Source organism: Spea bombifrons, chromosome 2 (genome assembly GCF_027358695.1).
Source record: "Spea bombifrons isolate aSpeBom1 chromosome 2, aSpeBom1.2.pri, whole genome shotgun sequence".
NCBI lineage: Eukaryota > Metazoa > Chordata > Amphibia > Anura > Pelobatidae > Spea > Spea bombifrons.
In genome coordinates, this window is record NC_071088.1 from 115946771 (window position 1) to 115969349 (window position 22579).

The 22579-nt window shown below is 41.7% G+C and overlaps 2 protein-coding genes across 2 annotated transcripts; both read left to right on the top strand.

Moving 5' to 3' along the window:
- Positions 1–1400: 1400 nt before the first annotated feature.
- Positions 1401–4852, top strand: LOC128473557 (putative methyltransferase-like protein 7A). The gene is made up of 2 exons (XM_053455812.1): positions 1401–1941; positions 4260–4852. Exons 1-2 carry the CDS (start codon positions 1444–1446, stop codon positions 4497–4499), a joined length of 738 nt encoding a protein of 245 aa, XP_053311787.1. The 5' UTR covers positions 1401–1443; the 3' UTR covers positions 4500–4852.
- Positions 4853–12470: 7618 nt separating this feature from the next.
- LOC128473810 (uncharacterized) lies at positions 12471–21257 on the top strand. Its single transcript, XM_053456040.1, has 5 exons — positions 12471–12895; positions 13396–13905; positions 20258–20458; positions 21099–21104; positions 21237–21257. The coding sequence occupies exons 1-5, from the start codon at positions 12575–12577 to the stop codon at positions 21255–21257; spliced, it is 1059 nt and encodes a 352-aa protein (XP_053312015.1). The 5' UTR covers positions 12471–12574.
- Positions 21258–22579: the final 1322 nt, after the last annotated feature.

Sequence of the window (22579 nt, forward strand, 5' to 3'; positions counted from 1 at the left end):
GGGTTAATTTCAGGGGCCGTTATGGTTAATGGGGTCTTTAGGGTTAATTTCAGGGGCCGTTATGGTTAATGGGATCTTTACGGTTAATTTCAGGGGCAGTTATGGTTGATGGGGTATAAGGGTTAATTTTATGCTGATGACTGAGGGTTAATTTAATTAATTTAATAAAGTTAACTGTAGGTGCAGTTATAGGTAAAGGGGGGCAAACTCAGGGGAATCTAAATCCTGGGGGGCAGTGTGAACATTATTAATGTATTTATTTATAAAAGTATGGTATCAGTAATATTCTCTGTAAGATTCGGATCCTTGTAAGATTCGAATCATTCGACTCTTCGGATCATTCGACTCTACGGATCATTCGACTCTTTGAACGACTCTCTGACTCTATGAGTCATCGTTCCTCTGTGAATTAATGAGCTGTAACCTGACCCCAGAGTCTGTGTCTGAGTGCTCTGCAGATGACTCACAGCTCTAGGATCAGGTTACAGCTGCATGATTCACAGACTGAACCGATTCATCCGGATCACTAAAAAGAACCGGATCAAATGAACGATTCATTCATGATCCGGACATCACTAACACTAATACGTATACATACATCCCACCTCCCTAACGCCCCCGCTTACCTCTCACCGCTCCTGCAGCTTACTGTGCGAGCAGCCTATTTCACCGCGGGGTCACATGACCCCCGATACGCTCCTGTCTCACTCTCACCGTGCCAGTTCAAAATAGTTTAGAAAAGGCCCTTCCGACCTGGATCGGTGCTGTCCGGGTCGGAAGGGCCCTTTCTAAACAATGTTATACCGGCACGAGGAGACGGGAAGAAGGGGTCGCACTGGGCCCCATAGAGGCTGCCCCTTACGAAAAATTACTGCAGTTTTTCTGAAGTAATACTGCTGTTTTTTGGACATGAAAAAACTGCAATACTGCACTTTTACTGCAGTATTACTGCACATTTACTGCAGTTTTACTGCATTTGTACTTCACTGTACTGCAGCATTACTGCACATTTACTGCACTTTTTTTTTATATTGCAAACCTACAGTTGTACTTCAATGTACTGCAACTTTATTGCATTTGCACTACCGTACAAAAATAACTGCAGTACAACTGCAGTACAGTGAAGTACAAATGCAGTAAAACTGCAGTAAATGTGCAGTAATACTGTAGTAAAAGTGCAGTATTGCAGTTTTTTCATGTCCAAAAAACTGCAGTATTACTTCAGAAAAACTGCAGTATTTTTTTTCGTAAGGGGCGACCCCCGTGGTCACGCCAATGGATAAACAAGCAGCAAACTCCTTGTAAACCGATCCTTGCATGTTGGCTCTACCCTGAAACTGGCTGGAAGGTGGGAGGATCTTGCCTAGAGAACTCTCCTTGAACTTAACACTCGAAGTAACGCGGTCAGTCTCTGTAGTCACTGCAAGCAGCGGTCGCAGAACAATGGCTGTGGTCATACTCCTTTTACAGTCGTTCCTATTTCTCCTGGCGTTGCCAATCTATGTCCTTAACTGCCTTGGGATTTGGGACAAGATGGTCAAGAAGATATTTCCTTACTTGCTGTGTAAACTAACTGCTATGTATAACAAATCTATGGAACAAATTAAGAAGGACCTCTTCAGTAATGTCAGTGATTTCGCCAGTTCTTCGAAGGAACTCACACTACTTGAGATTGGCTGCGGTACTGGGGCCAACTTCAAATTCTACCCAGATGGTTGCAGAGTGACCTGTATGGACCTTAACCCAAATTTCCAGTCGTTTTTGAGTGAAAGCCAAGCAAAGTGTGATCATCTTAAATTTGAACGTTTTCTGGTAGCGTCCGCGGACAACATGAGCCAAGTGGCCGATAACTCTATGGATGTGGTTGTCTGTACCTTGTTGGTATGCTCGGTGCCAAACACACCAAAGGTGCTGAAGGAAGTGCAGAGAGTGCTCAGACCAGTAAGTCTCACGCAATCTGCTGCCGTGTAAAATGCAGTTTTGATTTGAAGCGGTTAATCCACAGGACACACTGCTATATAAGCTGTTAAAGTGCTTTGTCCTTGAACTGTGGCTGCCAGTCTCTGGCTTTGAACAAGCATATTTATTCTCTCCAACAGCTTCCTGCGTTAAAATGATGTTAAGACATGTCCTGAGTACCTATTTTCAGGAATCATATATGACTGATTTGTGCGAAGTGCAGGAGTCTCGGAAAGAGTTAAGTAGGGCTGGACAAAGGCCCACGCCGTGTCGGGTAGGGGGGGTGATACATGTCTCTACTCTAATCCTCGGAAACAAATAACTTTATTTATAACAATACAACGCGTTGATAACGTGTTTATAACATATCATTTGTATTCTCAATAGGTTTTCATCTGTCCGTGGGGCCTAGTATGGCTTGCTGCCATGAAAACAAATGTATTTTAAAGGGGAAAAGGCAGCGTGTAGCCAGCTTGTAAGCTTCCTGGAAAGTAATATGTCTGATCTCTGTTGATTGCCCCTGCCAGATAGGTTACTGTGATGTCACACATGCCCCCATTACACAAAAAATAAACACAGGAACATATATAATGGGGTTTAAAAAAATAAATATATATATATATATTAAATAAAAAGGTAAACTGATTAACTGTTATGATAAATAATTCCCATCACTCTGAACCAGAAGGATTATGATGGCAATAAAAGACTTCAAATGGTAGTGTACTTGGGGTGCAGAAAGAATGGCATAGTTATGGAAATGAGTATTTTTTTTTACCCATATTGTTTCTTTAGCGTAATTTAACCCCTTCTTATGTGTGCCAAACTGCAATATGGTGCATACTGTCACCTTTATGGACTTTGTGCGCGTATGTTAATCTTCATGTATTTGTGAAATTCACTGCCGGAACATTTAATAAAAATATTTATTTTATCATTCTGTTTGGTAGCTTTACAATTACAATGTGATGAGATGCAAGATTCCCTCAATATAAATAGTTTAAACATCTACCTAGATTGCTAGAAGTTTATAAAATAAAAGTTTCCCTAGTTTAATATGTAAGCAGTTTTTAATGTTGATCCATGGCACTCAAAGGGTTAAAGGTAAAGTGCAAGAACCTGGTAATGGGGCTTTGCAATTTGTCTTTCTCTACTGTTTTGGCTCAAGAAGTATCGGTCATTGCACCGCTGTGCTGTTGCCAAAAGTTATTACAGGATTCTGGCACCAGACAAGACTTCATATTCTTCTCGTGCCTTCTGCTAGTAGCTAAGCAGGAATTCACATTAACCCTTTTGTTTCACTGTGTATACTTTTTTAATACATGTTTATGTAATGTTTCACCACAGAGAAATATGCACAAAGGAGGAGAAATGCTTGAAGAAGCTGTTAGTCTATAACTACATACCTGCCAACAGTCCTGAATGTGCAGAGACAGTCCCGTTTTGTTGGGTTTCTTCCACCAAATTTGGGTCTGTCCCGGCATAAAAATACTGCCTATGCACAATGCGTTACACTGTGCACCGGCAGCATTGCTGTGTATGTTTCAGAGGCTAAATGCTGGTAAATGAGCTCCAGACACTCGGGGACATAAGGAGGTTGTGCTTCAAGTAAATGAAGCCACGCAGCGGCCATATAACCCTGTTTACTTTAGGTTCCCCTCCCTTTATTTCCTGGGACTCCTGAAGCAAAGGTTGGCAAGTATGTAACTAGAGGGCCACAGGCTTACACATTACGGTATATAAGGATTTTATTTATTTATTTATTTTAAAAAAAAAATTTGCTGAGAGGTTGGTAGATGGTACAGCCTTCCGGCAGAGCTAGTAGAGCTAGTACTGGAATTTAACCCCTTTATGACAAAGGGCACTCATCACTTAGTATTAATATTTTCTGTAATATTCTGCATAGCTGCCTGTCCTCTTCCATTATCTGGTTATACTAGGTGATTCGGGAGGCTAATGATCGGTAAAGGTAAGGTGCAATCCTGTACACAGTTACAAATAACAGGATCCATTGGCCCAGAGCATACACAGAGGTAGCTCCAGGTCTTCCACTGGGAGGCTGCCCATATTTCAATTGGACAGAATATGTACCAAAATCTTTGTCACAGCTATGAAGACAGACTCAAGTTCAACCTGGTGTAACGTTCCTGCAAAGTGCACTTTGCATCATATGGGAGGCTGGGTGCCAAAGTCTGAGAAAGGGAACGAGTGACTTGATATTCACCTTTACATAAAATATGGTAGACATTTAACAATGCGAATGGATTATTTGTGATTCTCTGGTTTCTTTCACTTTCTAGGGTGGAGCCTTCTACTTCTTGGAGCACGTAGCCGCACAGGATGATTCCAGTTGGATTAGCTTCCTCCAGAAAGTTCTGAACCCTACGTGGAGGCTGTGTTTTGATGGATGTAGCCTAAGAAAGACAACTTGGAAAGACCTTGAAAATGCCAAGTTCTCTGAGCTAAAACTGCGCCACATACAAGCTCCAAGTGTTTTAAAACCCATAATCCCTCATGTAGTTGGATATGCTGTGAAATAAGTATGTGCAGAATTTTGGTGGTGAATTGGGCTCTGTTTCCATCAAAAATGAACAAAATGTATACAATATGTGTGGTGGACGTAGAATGGATAAGTGGGTCATTTATGTAACCTTGTTAGATGCTAAGATGCTGATCTTTAAATATTTTTTTTTAATTTTCTGACCAAATTTACCACCAATTTTGCTGCTGTTACACTTTGACTTTGTTCTACACAATATGTCAAGAAATATTGCAGATAAATGTATCCAACGCTTCTAGGTATTTGTAAGTGGCATGTAATAAAAAATGATGTCTCAAACTGAATCTTTCCGGGATGTACTAGTACATCTTAATAAAGCATCCCTTTAACCTCTTCAGTACCAGGGGTTTTTCTTACCTCAAATATCGGAGCTATTTTGCCATCTTTGCGATACGTCAGTTCAACCATTCCTGTGAATAGTGTACCGGTGTATAGATAGAGCTTTCTTTTGATACCATAGTTACACGATTAGCCGAAAATGCAGTATGAGTAACTTAGTAAAAACTAGAGAAAAATAGAAAAACTGATAACCAAATCCTCACAAAATTAGTTTAATTTCCAGAAAAATGTAACAACTCAGGTGTCCTGATATTTGAAATATCTTAGTTATCTAGAATTTTCTTATAGGGCAGATATTTTAAGGTATACATTATGGTTTCAAAACTGTTGAATTTTTACATTTAACATGCTGAGTTTCCAGAGTACTTTAGGAGCGTTTGGCCACTTTTCGCGCAGCCATTTGTTCACCAATCTCTGTGAAATGTAGCCGTTAAATTTATTTTCTGCGCTGTGTTGCGTAGGATTTTTCGTGCACAGGTTATGTGTTATGGCAGAGAAACCCAGCCAAGCTTGTTCAGCTGCATCTCCCGATCTCAGAAATACCCCACATGCGTAGGTTTGCTTATGCTTCCTGGAAATTATAGGGAACAATTTAAAACATGCCAGTATATTGGGTCAGCTTGCTTTGTTACGCCTACGCTATATGTGAAGCAGCTTTGCAGTCCCCCAGGACAACATGCTCTAATAAAAGTATATATTTCTGTAAAGCAGACTAGGGCATTTCACTAGCGTTTGGATGCTTTTTATACAGCCATTTGGCCACCAATCACTGCCAAAGTTACCTGTACAAATAATTTCCTGCAGTTTTTTTTTTTTTTTTTTACCAAATATGCCTAGGTTATTTTATGTTTTTTTGGAATTTACAGGGCAAAAATAGGATTTTTGTCCAGGTTATATGTCAATTCAAAATACCCCTTTTCCCTTGTGACTAATTCCGACTCATTCCGAATCATTTTTTTAGCCTTTGTTTGGCACCAGTAGGGGGAAAATTCCTGCCGGTAAGACGCAGGACAGCTTAATCTTGCAAATTCGGAGTGGACGCTTCAAAGAGTATTTCTTGTAAAATGCTTAATTGGGATTCAAAGAAAATGTAGGACTTTTGAGCTCCACATTTCTTGTACAGCACATATATGTTGAACATGGCAACCTGGGTCAGGTAGATGGCAACAGTTTTAGGAACCTCTGCATCACCCTCTCCTCCCATATATATATATATGCACCACTTGTTCATTGTGTATGGAGGAAATAACATATACGCCCTTTTTATCAGTATATCTCATATATTTCATCACTGCGCACCCCCCTAATCTCTTGGGGGAAACTTAATGTTTTTTTCTTAATGCACCACAAGCTAAGGTGTCAAAAAGATTTAAAAACCTAAATAACTCTGGGCTGGTATAGTAGCTATTTACCCAGAGGTGGTAGCCTTTATTCAGATGGGGCAAGAAGAGGTGCCACGTTATCTTGCTAGTTGTGCTTAGTGAGTCTAGGCAGCCGGGGGGATCCAAATGTCTTTTCCCTGATAGATGACATAATATATCCCGTGACACTTTCCTAAAACGTCACCCCATATATACTGTCTGCAAAGCATAAGGGCAACATTTATTACAAAAAAACATTCTGGGCCTTAGTGTATGTAAACAGTGAAAATACGGGTCACCTCTAGGTGGGTATTGGGCATTATCACTAAAATAAAGGAATCTGGGCATGCTCCAATACCTTAACCGGCTCATAATATGGGAGAAAGGGGGCAGACAAAATAGAGTATGTACTCCACTAGGAGAATGTTTTTTTTGACAATATGTATCAGTAGGATCTCCCCAATCATCCCATTCAAATGTTGCACATCCAGGAACTCTCCATGTTTCGCCAGTAGACTACAGGTAAAGCATTGCTTCTCCAGGTCCCCAGACAGCCCACCCCAACGCCAAACTACCCACCAAAGTTAGACAACCTAGTTGCATCCCAAAAAGGGGGGGCGCGGGGCAGCTGTAGGATGGACGTTCCCAGGTATGATTACAAGGCACTGCTCATTTATGACACACCACGATATGTTGACATATCCCGGCTTTCTGCAGTAAGCTTGGCAGATGAAGAGGGGGCATCTGGGGCATCACTGCATATTGCACTTTGTTCTTCTTTATGTAAGTGTTTTGTTGTCTATATCATAAACTGCTGACTGCCAGACACATTGTATTTTAAACCTTACCTTGGCTTAAAATATGTGAACTAAACAGGTGTTCAGAGGAACTTAACAGTTGTAAACAACCTCTAATAAGCACAGTCTGCTAAAAAGAATACGGCTGCAGGAAGCATGATACAGCTTCTTGGTCAGGGCTGACAGTAGGGTTAAAATTATATTTTAAAGGGATCATAGGAAATGAATGAATGATGGGGAATTTATATTAAAGCCGAAAAACATACGCGAATAACGTAAAATCTGAATGTTAAAAACACAAGTGACAAAGTGATTTTCAAATATGGTTTTCTCTCAGATTTGACAGTTCCTCTTTAACATAAGCAAATTGTTGAGGTAAAAAAAGTGTTTTGTGTATATGGCTTAATAACCCAGCTAACATTTCAGTGTAAAATGCCATGGTTGTTCTTGGCCATGGTTGGTCTCTTCTGTGTGATACTCCAACTCTGCATCTTTAGCTAGTGGTATCTTTTCGGGCATTCTGTTAGCAGGCTGTCTGGGCAGCTCACCAGAAACCAGCACTCAATCTTCTTAGATGAGCAATGATCCACCTAATCAGTGGGGTAGGGCATGAGGAATAGGGTGACCACATGTCACAGATTGCCCAGGACAGTCCCACAAATCCACAATGGGACTTTTAAGTCACGGGCAGCCTCGATACGGGACAATGCGTTGGCCCGGAATGAGAATGAAGGTGATATCAACCAATCAAGAGAAACTTCTCAACTCTTCTGATTGGCTGAGAGTTCAGAAGCCTGATAGGCTGGGTCCTTCCTTCACACCAAGCTCGGTGTAAGCTGCAGCCACCACCAGGTATATGTTTATGTGACTGTGTTTGTGCGTCTATTTAATGTCTTGCAATAGAGAGGTTTATCCTATGAATCTGCTCATGCCTGGTAATAGAGGGGTTAATTATCTGAAACTACTCATGTCTGGTAATGATTGTATGTACATTATAATCTAAATATATTAAATCTGAAATCAATACCCCTTAACTTGGTATTCTGTCCAGGAATCTTTGCTCACACACAGTCTTCCAGGTTGCAGAGATGGCTCAGACACAAGGAGGGTTAACTAAAAGGCTGGGCCTGTTCTTATTTTTAAAGAGCAAAGTAAATCAAAAAAACAAATCCTTGCTCTTATGTGCACTAACTAAACAAAGCTCTCCAAACTAATTGTGGTTGGAAGGCTTATCCGTTACATATAGTAGCAGCAATCAATAATTTAGCAGCAATCTCTCTCTCCCTCTCTCTCTCTCTCTCTCTCCCTCCTTTTATATGTCATTCTATCAATACTAAATTACTTAAGTATAGCCCAAATAAAACTGCACAAGGCTGGAGCACACTGTAGGTACAAGCTGGATTTAAGCTGGTTGACGCACACTGGAGGCAGGTCCGGATTAAGACAAGGTAGACCAAGAAGTCCATCTTGGACAGCAGTTATTTTCTGATAAACCACGGAAACAGTGGTATGAAACTCGTCCTGGAACAGGAGCTGTGCAGAATTGTACAGATGTTGCCATTGGCATATTCCTGTCTAGGTCAAGATAGCAGAGAGCAGAAACCCCTCTGTTGCAAAATCAGTAACCCTGCTGTGTGATTTGGCTCCTCGGTGCCACTTGGTTACAAGGGAGATATATGATCACCCAATTTTTACTAGGGAGTAGGAGCAAGATATGACCTGGTACTCAGCAGTGAGGACTACAGGTGAGACTTGGAGCAACTAGAGATCTTCTAAGGCAGTGCTCAGCATACAATGTTGTATATTACTAAGATGACTAGCCACATACTACCACATTTCTTAAGGTGTTTCCATTAAGAGAGGACTTAACCCAGGAAGCCAGAACCAGTTATATCTGCAGCAGTTGCCAAATAAGCTTATTAGCGGCTACTGATAAAGTGTTCTGGAAAAACAGAGTGTTACAGACTCAATTTACGTAGTGTTACAATCAGTACACAACCAGAGTAAATGATTACAGCAAAAGGAAAAAGTTACACAATAACATATACATAATGTCTAACAATAGTTGGAAAGCTTCCAAACAGCTGACCCTGAGACTCTTCAAATATTAACCCTTTAAAGGCCATCATGCAGATTCTATGTAATGACTCGCCAGATGTGTTAAATGACGGTCATTATTTATAGATAGACTTAATTGGGTCACCTGCATTCAAGCAGGGATATGAACCATAACATACTGGTAGCAAAAGCAACAACTGGGAGTTATTATGAAGGATCCACACTGGCAGATTCCTTCAGCTAGCTGAGCCGGCACTGTATAATGCATTTGTAAAAGTAAATACGTTTATAGGAAAGAAGCAATCGTTCTTATTTGGCTATACATTATACAGGCATGACCAGACAGCAGAAGCTCGCAGGGGTTATCCTTTTATAATGTATAATGAAGTGGGTTGTTGAAATGTTGAAATCTCTTGCCAACTTTCTTTTTAGGGACCCCAGAGATCCTATAGGTCCTAATAGTCACCTCCTTCCTGATCACTATATGCTCTGGAGGCTGGGAGATCTTTTAAAAATCAGTTGACTTTTTTTATTTTGTTTAAAAAACACCAATTATATCGTGCCTTGGTCCCCAAATTCTACAAAATCCATGGAAAGCATCATACAACCACCACATTACCAATTACACTATATTAATTGTTTTACACCATCTCAGAAATATCCAAGACATGTATCTGATTGGCAGCATTGCTAATAGAATTTATGCCTATAAATATAAGGCCCTTTTGTGTGTTCACACGTTATCGTATCACCATCTGCTGGCAAAGAATGATAACGCTGGAAGAATTGATACCCCCTTCCATAACTGCGAGCTGATCCTGAGACTTTTGAAATATTAACCCTTTAATAGCTCATTGTGAATATTATCTGTAGTCACTCACCAAATGTCTTAAACAAATGGCTCTAATACCTGTCATTACGAAAACCTTGAAAAGTGATTATTTAAAGATATTCTTAATTGAGTCACCTGCATTCAAGAAGAGGTATTGTGATACGAATGAGACGAGCTTGAGGAGTGAAAGGGTTAAGTAATGTGGTCTCGTTCTTTCATGACTGGAAAAGTACTGAAGGAGTTATTTTTGCCAAAAGTGAGAAGGACGCGGCAGGAAGCGGTTGCGAAAGTAATCCTGGATATATGCCAGTATTGTTTGGTAAACAACTATCTATGTTATAAGAAGCAGGGATTCAAGGGGGGGGGGCAGGGAAATTTTCCAGGCTGCTGAAGCGGACGCGCTTTCGCCTGTGATGCACCAGAAAGGTTGTTCCTCCCGTTGAGTCCCTCCAATGAGAGTGATGCTACAATATCTGGTAATATATTGATGTTTCATTCTATGTTATGCATGAGAGATTAATAAAGTATTGCATTTATTATCCTGATTTGGAGGTCAGTGAGCGCTTTGTGATACCTGCACTTTTCACGACACATCTGTGCAATACATTAATTGGCGTAGTCGGCAGGATGATTGCTTCTCTGAACAGGGAGTGTATTGGAATTGTGTCTCGCTGTAAGAATAGGCCCAGGTCGTGAGATTCCAGACATCACTCTACTGCTCCCAGTGAAAGCAGCCCTATTGCACGGGTCACTGGTGCGCGGGGAGTGACTGGGGTCCACGGAGCGAGTGGAGTAGGCTTGCGGGAGACACAATCACCCCTGGTTGGAGGTTCCAAAATGTTTAAAAAAACGAGATAAGAGTAATAAGGTGGCAGTGGATATTCCGGGGTGGTCGGATTCACCGTTTGGGATTATTGCGCAGGAGTTGCGAACTTCAGGATTGGCAGAACAGTGGAATGTGAAACTCAAGAATGGGGACCCTGTTGAAGTGGTACGGGTCCTCGAGACAGTCCCTGCCCGGGCAGGTGATGCAGTCTCCCTGGGGAGACGAAATTGGGTGCTGTTGAGTGCCTATCGGATTCTGCATGAGCAAAATGGTAAATTGCAGGCTGCTCATGCGGATATGGAACAGAGGTTGATAGTGGCAGAGGGTCGCAGTGTAATGTTAGAATGTAACGTTCGACTGCTGAAGGATAAGTTGGAGCACTATCAACATGTGGCAGAGAAGGCTGCGGTCCGTGTGGCGCAGAATAAATATCGTAAACGAAAGGGAAGGGTAAACAAACAGAAGGTTTACAAAAGCATAGCGAAGGCATCAGTGGATTGGGATCCTGAAATGTGGGATGGAGATATCTGGGATTCTCCTCTTCTGATTGGGAAGAGGAGTCGGATGCCCAAGTTAATGCTAATCCGATTAGAAAACAGCAGGATCTGTGTTTTAAATTTATCATCGGTATTCTGTATTGGGTTCCCCGTGCACAGGGAGTCTGAATAGTAGAATATTGTATTTTTGGAGTATAGAACGGATCCAGTCATGTCTAAATTCAGCCATTAGTTAGTAGGGTTCAAATTGATACGTTTAAGGATCTGTATGTGATATTGAAAAACAGTAAGATATATGTTGAAGGGTTGAGGATGTGTTAGTATTTGAACCTATTGGAACTGTGCCATATTTTTCTAAGGTTGATAATTTTTTGCAAGGGATAGATAGGATTCTGATATTTGGGGAGGAGTGTTATCGCAATACGCCTCACCCTTGTGTAAAGTTTTGAAATTTGGCATTTTGCCAAAAGCAACAAACATGTTTAAAAACACAAGAAAGAGAAGAATGAGAAAGAAGTGGAAGTCCCCGGCTGGACCGAGGCTCCATATAATATTATAGCGCACGAGTCGTTACATAGTGGCTTAGCTGAAGCATGGGAGAGTAAGCTAAAAGATGCAAAACCCCTCGATGTTGTAAAGTTACTCGAGAGGGTCCCTGCTAAGGCAGGTGATGTAGAACCCCTCGATGTTGTAAAGTTACTCGAGAGGGTCCCTGCTAAGGCAGGTGATGTGGCAGCGATAGGGAGACAAGTGTGGATATTGACCACCGCCTATCTTACCAAGTGTAAACAGAATTCTTTTCTATTGAAGACGTTGAATCAGGCAGAACAAAAACTGCTTGAGTCAGAAGGAAAACAAATAGTTTTAGAGTGTAATCAGCGATTGATGAAAAATAAATTAGAACATTTTCAGAATATAGCCGAAAAAGTGGCAATAAAGGTGGCACAAAATAAATATTAGGAAAGAAAAGGACGAGTTAACAAGCAGAAAGTATGTAAGAGCTATTGCCACCGTAGCTAAAGATTGGAAGGATTTTCAGAAATTGTATTCATGGGAAGGAAATTTGGGGAAAAGAGGTGTGGGAAGCGATGGAGGAGGTGATTCAATATACAGAAACTACTGTTTTTTATGTTGATGCGCATGTTCCCACTGATTCTCTTGAACGTTTGTTTAATTCCCAAGCAGGTAAAGCGGCAACGCAGTGGAGTACAGTGGAGTTTACGTACAGTTAATAACTCAATATTATGGAGTTCCGTTGCAAATACAAACGGATAATGGGACTCATTTCACCGGAAAACAGGTGAAGCAATATGCCCAGGATAATAATATCAGTTGGGTATATCATATGCCCTACTATCCCCAGGCTGCAGGCTTGGTGGAAAGGATGAATGGGTTACTGAAGGGGGCTTTGAAGAAGTTAAATGGATCTGATAAAGATTTCGGCCAGTGGCGGGATAATTTAAGTGCTGCCCTACAGACCCTGAATAATAGGCCAATTACAGATTCTATGACGCCCTTAATGCGAATGTTGACGCCAAACCTCACTATACGGAGGACCGATATTGTAAATACGGTAATTTACTGGAAAACGCATGAAGAGGCGCGGATACCTGAACGGGCAACGCCTGAAGCTGCAGGTTTGGATTTGGGGTCCGTTGAGACACAGGTAATAGCACCGGGGAAGGTATTTAAGATACGAACAGGATTAGGGTGTCAAATCCCACAGGGACATCATGGACAAATAGCTACTCGGTCTAGCTTGGCATTAAAAGGCCTTATTACAGTTGGGGGTGTAATTGATTCTGACTTCCATGGGGAATTACAGGTTTTGTTACTAAATACTGGTACAGAGCCCATTCTAATTACCAAGGGGGAACGAATAGCCCAAATGCTATTGATACCGATTAATTTGTCCTTGGCTCCGGAGGGGAAGGCTCCAACCGAACTGACAGTTAGGGGTCAGAAGGGTTTTGGGTCCTCTAATGTAGCTAATGTGGGTGCAAAGATTTGGATTCAGAACAAACAGGGACCCCCTAGTCCAGCAGAGGTGATAGCAGTGGGAAAGGATCGAACATTGCTGATCATGAGGCCTGGGGTGGAGAGATGGGAGTATGTACCTCAGGAGAAATGCTATTCACGAGAGTAATGTGTCGTCCCTTCTTACAGTGTCTTCTTCTACTAAGTGGACTCCTTGGCGTCGTTTGGTGGGACGTTGCCGTGGCAGTAACGCCGGGGATTCCAGTGGAAATGAGTAATGAAACTGTGATGTATCATGGCTGGAAGAAATCAATATTCCCAAGGACGCAAGATAACTTCACATGTCCAGCTAATCAAATATGTCGAGTGGCCAATGTCAGTAATAAGGGGGCTATACTGTGGTTAGGGCCTCCCGCAGGGAAAGGTTATGGAGGACCGGTTGGAGGTCACGGACATCGATCGATTTACATGACCTATGAGGAGAACCAATGGTTAATCGTCTCCTTGGAAGTAAATATGAGTTGTTGCAATTTAACCCATGAATGGGTACATCAGAATGTGACAGAGCGACTATTACAGTCAAAGAACTGTACACCAGTGATTAGTGGCACCTATATCAATGTCTCTACTACGGGGATGGGGGCGCTAAGCTGCAGAAACGCCTCTGAGATAACTAACCGAACTTATTATATTTTCCAGGTAGTATTGGTTGGCAGGGCCGGACTGGGACTGAAAAGCAGCCCTGGAAAAATTTGGAGACCAGCCCCATATAGTTTATCTCACGGTCGCGCTCTTTAACCACACGCACCCCTTATACATACCCGACTCACACTATTCGCCATTCTTTTTATCTCATTATTTGTATTAAAATGCCAGAAAGCAAAAGTTTTAAAAGGCCATAATAAATGAAATACATTACACATAATGGGATCAAAACATTTGCTACAGCGAACATTTTAGATGAAAAAGTTCAGTGGAACAAAACACTGATCACATTATTCTTCACGATATTCTGGTAAGAAACTTTTGTTTCTTTATTAATTCATGTAGACTATTTTTTTCATATTTAATATAAGCTATGATTGAGACATGTTTGGTTTTTTTTCCTTTTATTTGCCAACCTACCCCCGAGTTATGCACATCTGCCCCCAGGCTTGCCACTCTGCACCCCTGATATGCCTTCTAACCCCCTATATGCCACTCTGCCTCCAGAAATGCCTTATACCCCCTATATGCCACTCTGTCCCATGATATGCCTTTTAACCCCCTGTATGCCACTCTGCCATATAGGGGTCAAAAGGCATATCATGGGACAGAGCGGCATATATAGGGGGTATAAGGCATTCCTGGAGGCAGAGTGGCAAAAAGGGGGTTAAAAGGCATATCATGGGGCACTCTGCCTCCAGAAAAGCCTTATGCCCTCCTATATGCCACTCTGCCTCCCCGATATGCTTTATACCCTCCTATATGCCACTCTGCCCCATGATATGCCTTTTAATCCCTTATATGCCACTCTGCCTCCCTGATATGCTTCAATCCTCCTATATGCCCATCTGCCCCGTGATATGCCTTTTAACCCCCCCTTTTGCCACTATACCTCCAGATATGCCTTTTGACCTCCTCTATGTCACTCTGCATCCAGAAATGCCTTATACCCCTATATGCCACTCTGTCTCATGATATGCCTTCTAACCTCCTATATGCCACTCTGCCATATAGGGGGTTAAAAGGCATATCATGGGACAGAGTGGCATATAGGGGGGTATAAGGCATTTCTGGAGGCAGAGTGGCATAAAGGGGGTTAAAAGGCATATCATGGGGCACTCTGCCTCCAGAAAAGCCTTATGCCCCCCTATATGCCACTCTGTCCCATGATATGCCTTTTAACCCCCATATGCTACTCTGCCTCCCTGATATGCCTCAACCCTCTTATATGCCCCTCTGCCCCGTGATATACCTTTAACCCCCTTTTTGCCACTATACCTCCAGATATGCCTTTTGACCTCCTATGTGTCACTCTGCATCCAGAAATGCCTTATACCCCTATATGCCACTCTGTCCCATGATATGCCTTTTAACCCCCTATATGGCAGAGTGGCATATAGGGGGTTAGAAGGCATATCATGGGACAGAGTGGCATATATGGGTATAAGGCATTTCTGGAGGCAGAGTTGCATAAAGGGGGTTAAAAGGCATATCATGGGGCACTCTACCTCCAAAAAAGCCTTATGCCCCCTATATGCCACTCTGTCCCATCATATGCCTTTTAATCCCCTATATGTCACTCTGCATCCAGAAATGCCTTATACCCATATATATGCCACTCTGGCATATAGGGGGTTAAAAGGCATGTCATGGGACAGAGTGGCATATAGGGGGGTAAAAGGCATTTCTGGAGGCAGAGTGGCATATAGGGGGATACACTTACATACACACACATGCTGAAAACACATTCAAAAAAATATTATACATTTTGTACAAAAAAATACATTACTTTACTCACCTTCTACTTCTCTTCACTGACCTGACATCCGGTGCTGCAGCAGTCTGAGTGCGAGGGGGCGGAGCTTCCACCTCACGCTGCTCCCATCACTATGCAGCCATCGGACTGCTGGGAATGTAATCTGAACGGCCGGTGCGTGCTGATGCCCCCGGCCGGAGCTACTTTAACACTTTTTTTTTTATTTATATGGTAAGCAGGATCGGCTCGCCATATAAAGTAAAAAAAAAAGTATTAAAGCAGAGCCGGCCGGCGGCATCAGCAGCACGCACCGGCCGTTCAGATTACATTCCCAGCAATCTGACAGCCGCATAGTGATGGGAGCAGCGTGAGGGGTGAAAGGTCAGTGCGAGGGGGCGGAGCTTTCACCCCTCACGCTGCTCCCATCACTAGGCGGCCATCGCACACGGCTGCTGGGTGCCGATGCGGTCGGCCGGCGATACTGTAATACATTTTTAAAATTTAATATGGCAAGCCGGACCAGCTTGCCATATTAAATTAAGAAAAAAGTATTATAGTAGCGCCGGCCGCATCAGCACCCAGCGGCCGCTCAGATTAGATTTCGGGCAGCCTGGGGGGCAATTGCCCCTGGTCCCAGCCCACGGACCTTCCAGCCCACCGGGAAATGTCCCGGTATCCCGGTGGGCCAGTCCGGCCCTGTTGGTTGGTATTAATACGTCGCGGCGTGATCCCGGACATTTGAAGCGCCTACCACACACTTGTGTCCCAGTGGGGCAGAACGTACAAAAAACTACTATACGTGTATTTGTTTCATTTGATGCCACCGAGTTTTGTCCAGCTCGAAGAAGGCGAGCATGGTTTGACACTATCTTGGGAGGGTATGGAGCCCTAACTGGTACATTGAATGGCTATGATATTGAGGCATTAGCAGCCAGATTACGAAATGCGGGAAAGGGGATACAGGATGCATTTACATTACAGGCAAGATGGATGCCCACCGTTTGGGATCCGTGGCATGGGCAAGTCCGATTGGATGCATTCCTGTTACGTTTCCAAAAGCAAACAGGCAATTTTGTGTGGGAAAGTGAAACTAATTTTACAAAAATAGTGAATTGGACTGTGTGTACGTTACGGACAATTTATCAGATTCAGCAGAAGCAAAATATGCAGTTACGATTAATGATTGGAAATGAGGATTCATGGCGGCGTTTATTTAAAGCTGTCATAGCCAATACCACCTGGATCAAGGTGGAAGCTGATAAGATGATTTGTAATGATACACTCTGCACTGGGTTGGTATATGTTTATAATGTTACCAAGATACAAACTATGTGTTGTTTTGTAGTAGTTCCTTTATTGTTGGGGGGGGCAGGTAATCAGTATTATTGGATGCCATATATAAACGGAAATTATATAGATGGGAACAACCGAACACATGATCTAAGTGCATGTGAAGATACAACGGATGGTAAAATATGTCGTCTACATTCTAGGATATATGAACTATGTTTGTTAAATTATATGATGAATGTTTGTGAATTTACTATCCTGCCCTTAATCTACATATTATTAGTGGAGGTGGCTGCACAGGAAATCTGTGTGGTGACTAATACACGGGTGGTTCCCGGGATGGTGGTACCATTTTCAGGATGTCTCCGAAATGTTACTGTCTTAATGTGGGAAAATCAGACACACTTATTGTTATTCAATCAATCATATTTAGCTGTACCCAATTGGGACATTAATTTATATCAGTTAGCTATGATAATTAATCAGTTAAACAAGAGTATACAAGCACATATTATTCAAACAACTATTGTAGATGGAAAATTAGTTAAAATAGGATCCAGGATTGCCGATGCAACTTCGCATCACTGGTACGATTTGTTTCTGGGATATTCCACGTCTGCCACTAAGGCTTTGGGGTGGATAATCCATCCAGTTAACATATCGTATTCGTCATATTAGTCCACCAATGGTGACATATGGCGCCCAGTCCTGAGAAAACGAGACCAAGGACCGATTGTGATACGAATGAGACGAGCTTGAGGAGTGAAAGGGTTAAGTAATGTGGTCTCGTTCTTTCATGACTGGAAAAGTACTGAAGGAGTTATTTTTGCCAAAAGTGAGAAGGACGCGGCAGGAAGCGGTTGCGAAAGTAATCCTGGATATATGCCAGTATTGTTTGGTAAACAACTATCTATGTTATAAGAAGCAGGGATTCAAGGGGGGGGGCAGGGAAATTTTCCAGGCTGCTGAAGCGGACGCGCTTTCGCCTGTGATGCACCAGAAAGGTTGTTCCTCCCGTTGAGTCCCTCCAACGAGAGTGATGCTACAATATCTGGTAATATATTGATGTTTCATTCTATGTTATGCATGAGAGATTAATAAAGTATTGCACTTATTATCCTGATTTGGAGGTCAGTGAGCGCTTTGTGATACCTGCACTTTTCACGACACATCTGTTAGTGCAATACAGGTATCAACAATAACATACTGTTAGGAAAACCAAAAATCGTGAGTCTTAGATATGATCACAGCAGCGTAGAATATGAAGGTGTCAGATGTAATTTAGGGTATTATGTAAAGCATGGACGTGGCCCTCTGAAAAATAAAAATATATGTATGTGGGGTATGACTGTAATCAGGAGATGTAGCTGCACATAAATTGGGTCACTGTTTAGCTCTGACGCTTACAGTATGGAAGAAAATTTAAGTAAGATTGCAAAAAATATGTTTTTTTTTTTCTATTTTAGTATAGTTTTTTTTTTATCTATTATTACTAATAATTTCTATGTTTTATGTATTTCTATGATTTCTCAACAAGGTCCGACTTCTGCTGAACAAAATCATGTATAATTTGCGGGTTCGTCAAATCTGGAATGACAAATGACAATGGACACTTTGGTTATGAGAACGCCCAGGACTGAAGGGGTGAATGAGTCGTTGGCTTTGTTTTTTTGTGTTAAGGATAACCATATGCCTATGCCTATGCCGTGCATGGTTCATTTCCCTAGCAGTATTAGCCTCTACCACTTCTACGGGAGGCTTTTCCACTTATTTACCACCCCGTTAGTAGAAATTTTAATTAGCAAAGTAACTTTCCCTAGAGTCTCTATGGGTGAATAAGATTCTCAAAGGACAAATACTGGGTCGTATACACTATAACAGTTAATATTTACCCTAGCTTCTGCACAATAGTAGAGGGACTGAGCTCAGTGATTATTTATTATTAATAATAATTATTTATAGCTAAATGTCTGAATCCCATGTTACTCTTTGAAAATACCTTTACATGTCAGCACTAGTGGCTATGTCTCCAAACCATGCATTTATATATATATATATAGAGAGAGAGAGTAGAGGTTGTAGCCGTATTAGTCCAGTGGTGTCAATATCAAATAACAGATGGAATAAGTATCTTGTGATAATACCTTTTTTATTGGACTAACAGAATTTAGGAATGACAAGCTTTCGGGAGCTCTTCTCCCTTTCTCAAGTCTAAAGCATTTCTGAGCAAAACGACACATAGAATTCAATGTAGTGTGGCAGGAGAGGGGGAGGGTGCTTACTACCCAGATCTGATAAGGGAGGGTGAGATGTTGTAAAAGTATGTGTCCCTCCAGAGGGTCATAAATGTTCTGAGTAGGGAATTTGGAGGGGGGGTTTTAGCACTGCTGAAGATAAATTAACAAAAAAAAAAAAACATAAGATGGTAGTGCTCACATACAGGGAATAGGAATGCAGTGATGAATATAAGAATGGGATGGGAATGTATATATATCTACACATGTTGTCATATATACAGGTACATATAGATGAAGATGGTGCACTAAAAATACAGTACATATAGCAGGTGGGGGGGGGGTTATGTAAAACCTGTGTAGTGGGACAGGAAACCCAAATCGACATTGAGTCCTCTATTCTTGCTGTTGAATAGTTGAATCATTCTGACTTCAAATGTTTGTCTTTCTTTGGTATTACTGAAGTCCCCTTTCAGTACTTTGATTTTTAGGTCCTTGACAGAATGGTCATTTTGCGTGAAATGGTGTCCCACAGGGGTGCAGTAGGAATTCTGACACAGTGACTTCTAACCGACAATCATCACTCATGGGACATATAATAAACAGTTATGACTCTGATTGCAGGATCCATATAGAGTTTTTATCTTCATATTTCATTCTGCACTGTAACATTATAATTAAAACCGTGTCTATGCAATGATGTGTTACAATAAAAGTGTAGTTCCTATTTAGTGCATTGCGCTTGCCGGACCTGGGATCCACAGGATTTGAGGCATGCTGACTACTGTGGATGCCTTCTCACAATAACCCTGCCTGTTTAGGTTGGGTACAGTCAAATACTTGGGTTCATCTGGAACCATCTGAATAGCAAAGCAGTTAGTTGATAGCATCTAAACCTCTTGAGTGGTAGACTATACTAGGCTAGGCTAAAACTGAAAATAAAACAGTGCAGAACCTCACGACTACTTTGTCATCTCAATGAACCCAATTATAGACCATCGGGTCACCTACGTTAATGCGGATCTGTCGCTTTCAGAACTACTCATCGTTTGATGTTTCATTGCAGGGTGGAGCATTCTATTTCCTGGAGCATGTAACAGCAGATCCTACCTCTTGGTACTATTTTTTCCAGAAAATCTTGGATCCAACCTGGAAATACATAGGAGACGGCTGTAAACTTACTAAGGAAACGTGGAAATTCCTAGAAAATGCCGGATTTTCAGAAGTCAAACTGCGTCATATCATTGCGCCTTTCAAATGGAGCCCGGTGCGACCACATATAATTGGTTATGCTGTGAAATAATTTGAATGTACGGCCTTGTACAAAGCTTCCAGAGGTTTATAGAACAAGTTTTATTTGGAGGGACGCCACCATTTCCATCTGTGTGTTAAAGCATGATTCCTCTCCCATATTTAATGAACCCGCACAAATTATACATCGTTTTGTTCAGGAGAAGTAGGGCCTTCTTTTAAAATCATAGAAATACATAAAACATAATTATTAGTGACAATAGATGAAAACAACCTATACAAAACATTTTTACGTACATTGTCTTCTGTACTGTAAGTGCAGCAGATTAACCCCTTCGGTCCCCTATGGGCCTACTGGTACGTCCAAAAAACGCATCCCAAGAATCCCCTATGGAACGTACCGGTACGTCCTGCCCTCCTTGCAGCGTCCTATCTGATGTAACATTTTTAAATGCCGATCGTGTGAGCGGGCATTTCCTTCGGTCTTGCGTCACTGCAGACGTCACCAGGAAGTTCATCGGGGGATATCCTCAATTACAAAAAATAAAATTAAAAATTAAAAACTATATATAAAAAAGATAATAATGATAATAAAAAAAGGAAAAAAAAACTTACATCCCATTGCCTATTCTTAACTGTTGATTTTTGCTTTTTAGCCTTCTGTAAGCATATTGGCTGCTATAATACTGTATACTATATTCTGCTTCGTAAAAACTACTATATTAATTTTATCAATAAATACCTGGTAAACAATGTGACTATAAAGAGTTAAATAATGAATATGTATTTTTCAGAAAGCACCTGTGCGCCTGTGAGGCATCACCAACAACTCTTATCGATTAGTTCTGTAGAGTCTGCACAGCCTGCCTGTAATGGCTAGTCTCTAAACAGGCGCTTATGTAAAGACATCCACAGTCACTGGTTGGGTAGTCGTCTGTCTGCTTTCCCTCTTCAATTAAGAATCTGGGTATTCCAATGCCATACATACCGTACTTCACCTCCCAGTGGCCACGAGGAGGTTCTGGAGTCAGGACCAGGTGGTAAACTTTGGGTAACCGGCTATAGACCAACATTGGGCCGAATGGTTCTTATCTGCTGTCACTTTCTATGGTTTAGGTGAAGGGTCTAGTAATGAAAGGAGCAGGAAAACTTGTATTCAAAAAGCCTTGCTGATGTCATAGAAACATAGAAAGTGACGGCAGATAAGAACCAGTAGGCCCATCCAGTCTGCCCAACCTCTGAGTACTTTCCTTTAGTACTTGCCCTTATCCTATATCTAGCTTGGCCTTATGCCTATCCCATGCTTGCTTTAATGACTTTACTGTATTAACATCTACCACTTCTGCTGGGAGGCTATTCCATGCGTCCACTACCCTTTCCGTAAAGTAATATTTTCTGATGTTACCATTAAACCTTTGCCCCTCTAGTTTATGCTTGTGTCTTCTTGTTGTGGTAGTATTTCTCCTTTTAAATAAACTCTCTTCCTTTACCTTGTTGATTCCCTTTAAGTATTTAAATGTTTCTATCATTTCTATCCCCCCTGTCCCGTCTTTTTTCCAGGCTATATAGGTTAAGATCCTTTAACCTGTCCTGGTAAGGTTTATCTTGTAATCCATAAACCATTTTAGTAGCCCTTCTCTGCACTTTCTCCAACATTTCTATATCCTTCTGGAGATATGGTCTCCAGTACTGTACACAATACTCCAAGTGAGGTCTCACCAGTGATCTGTACAACGGCATGAGCACTTCCCTCTTTCTACTGCTAATACCGCTATACAACCAAGCATTCTGCTAGCATCACCTGCTGCTCTACTGCATTGCCTGCCTACCTTTAAATCCTCAGAAATAATTACCCCTAAATCCCTTTCCTCACACGTTGAGTTTATATATTCTATACTCTGCCCCTTGGGTTTTTATGCCCCAGGTGCATTACTTGCACCAATTGCCACAGCTCTGACCGTTTTTCCAGTTTTCCTAGATCGTTTGCCATTTTGCTTCTTCCTCCAGGAACATCAACCCTGTTGCAAATTTTTGTGTCGTCAGCAAATAAACATACCTTTCCATCAAGTCCATCTGCAATATCACTAATAAAAATATTAAAGAGAATTAAAGAGAATGAGGTATCCCACTGGTAACA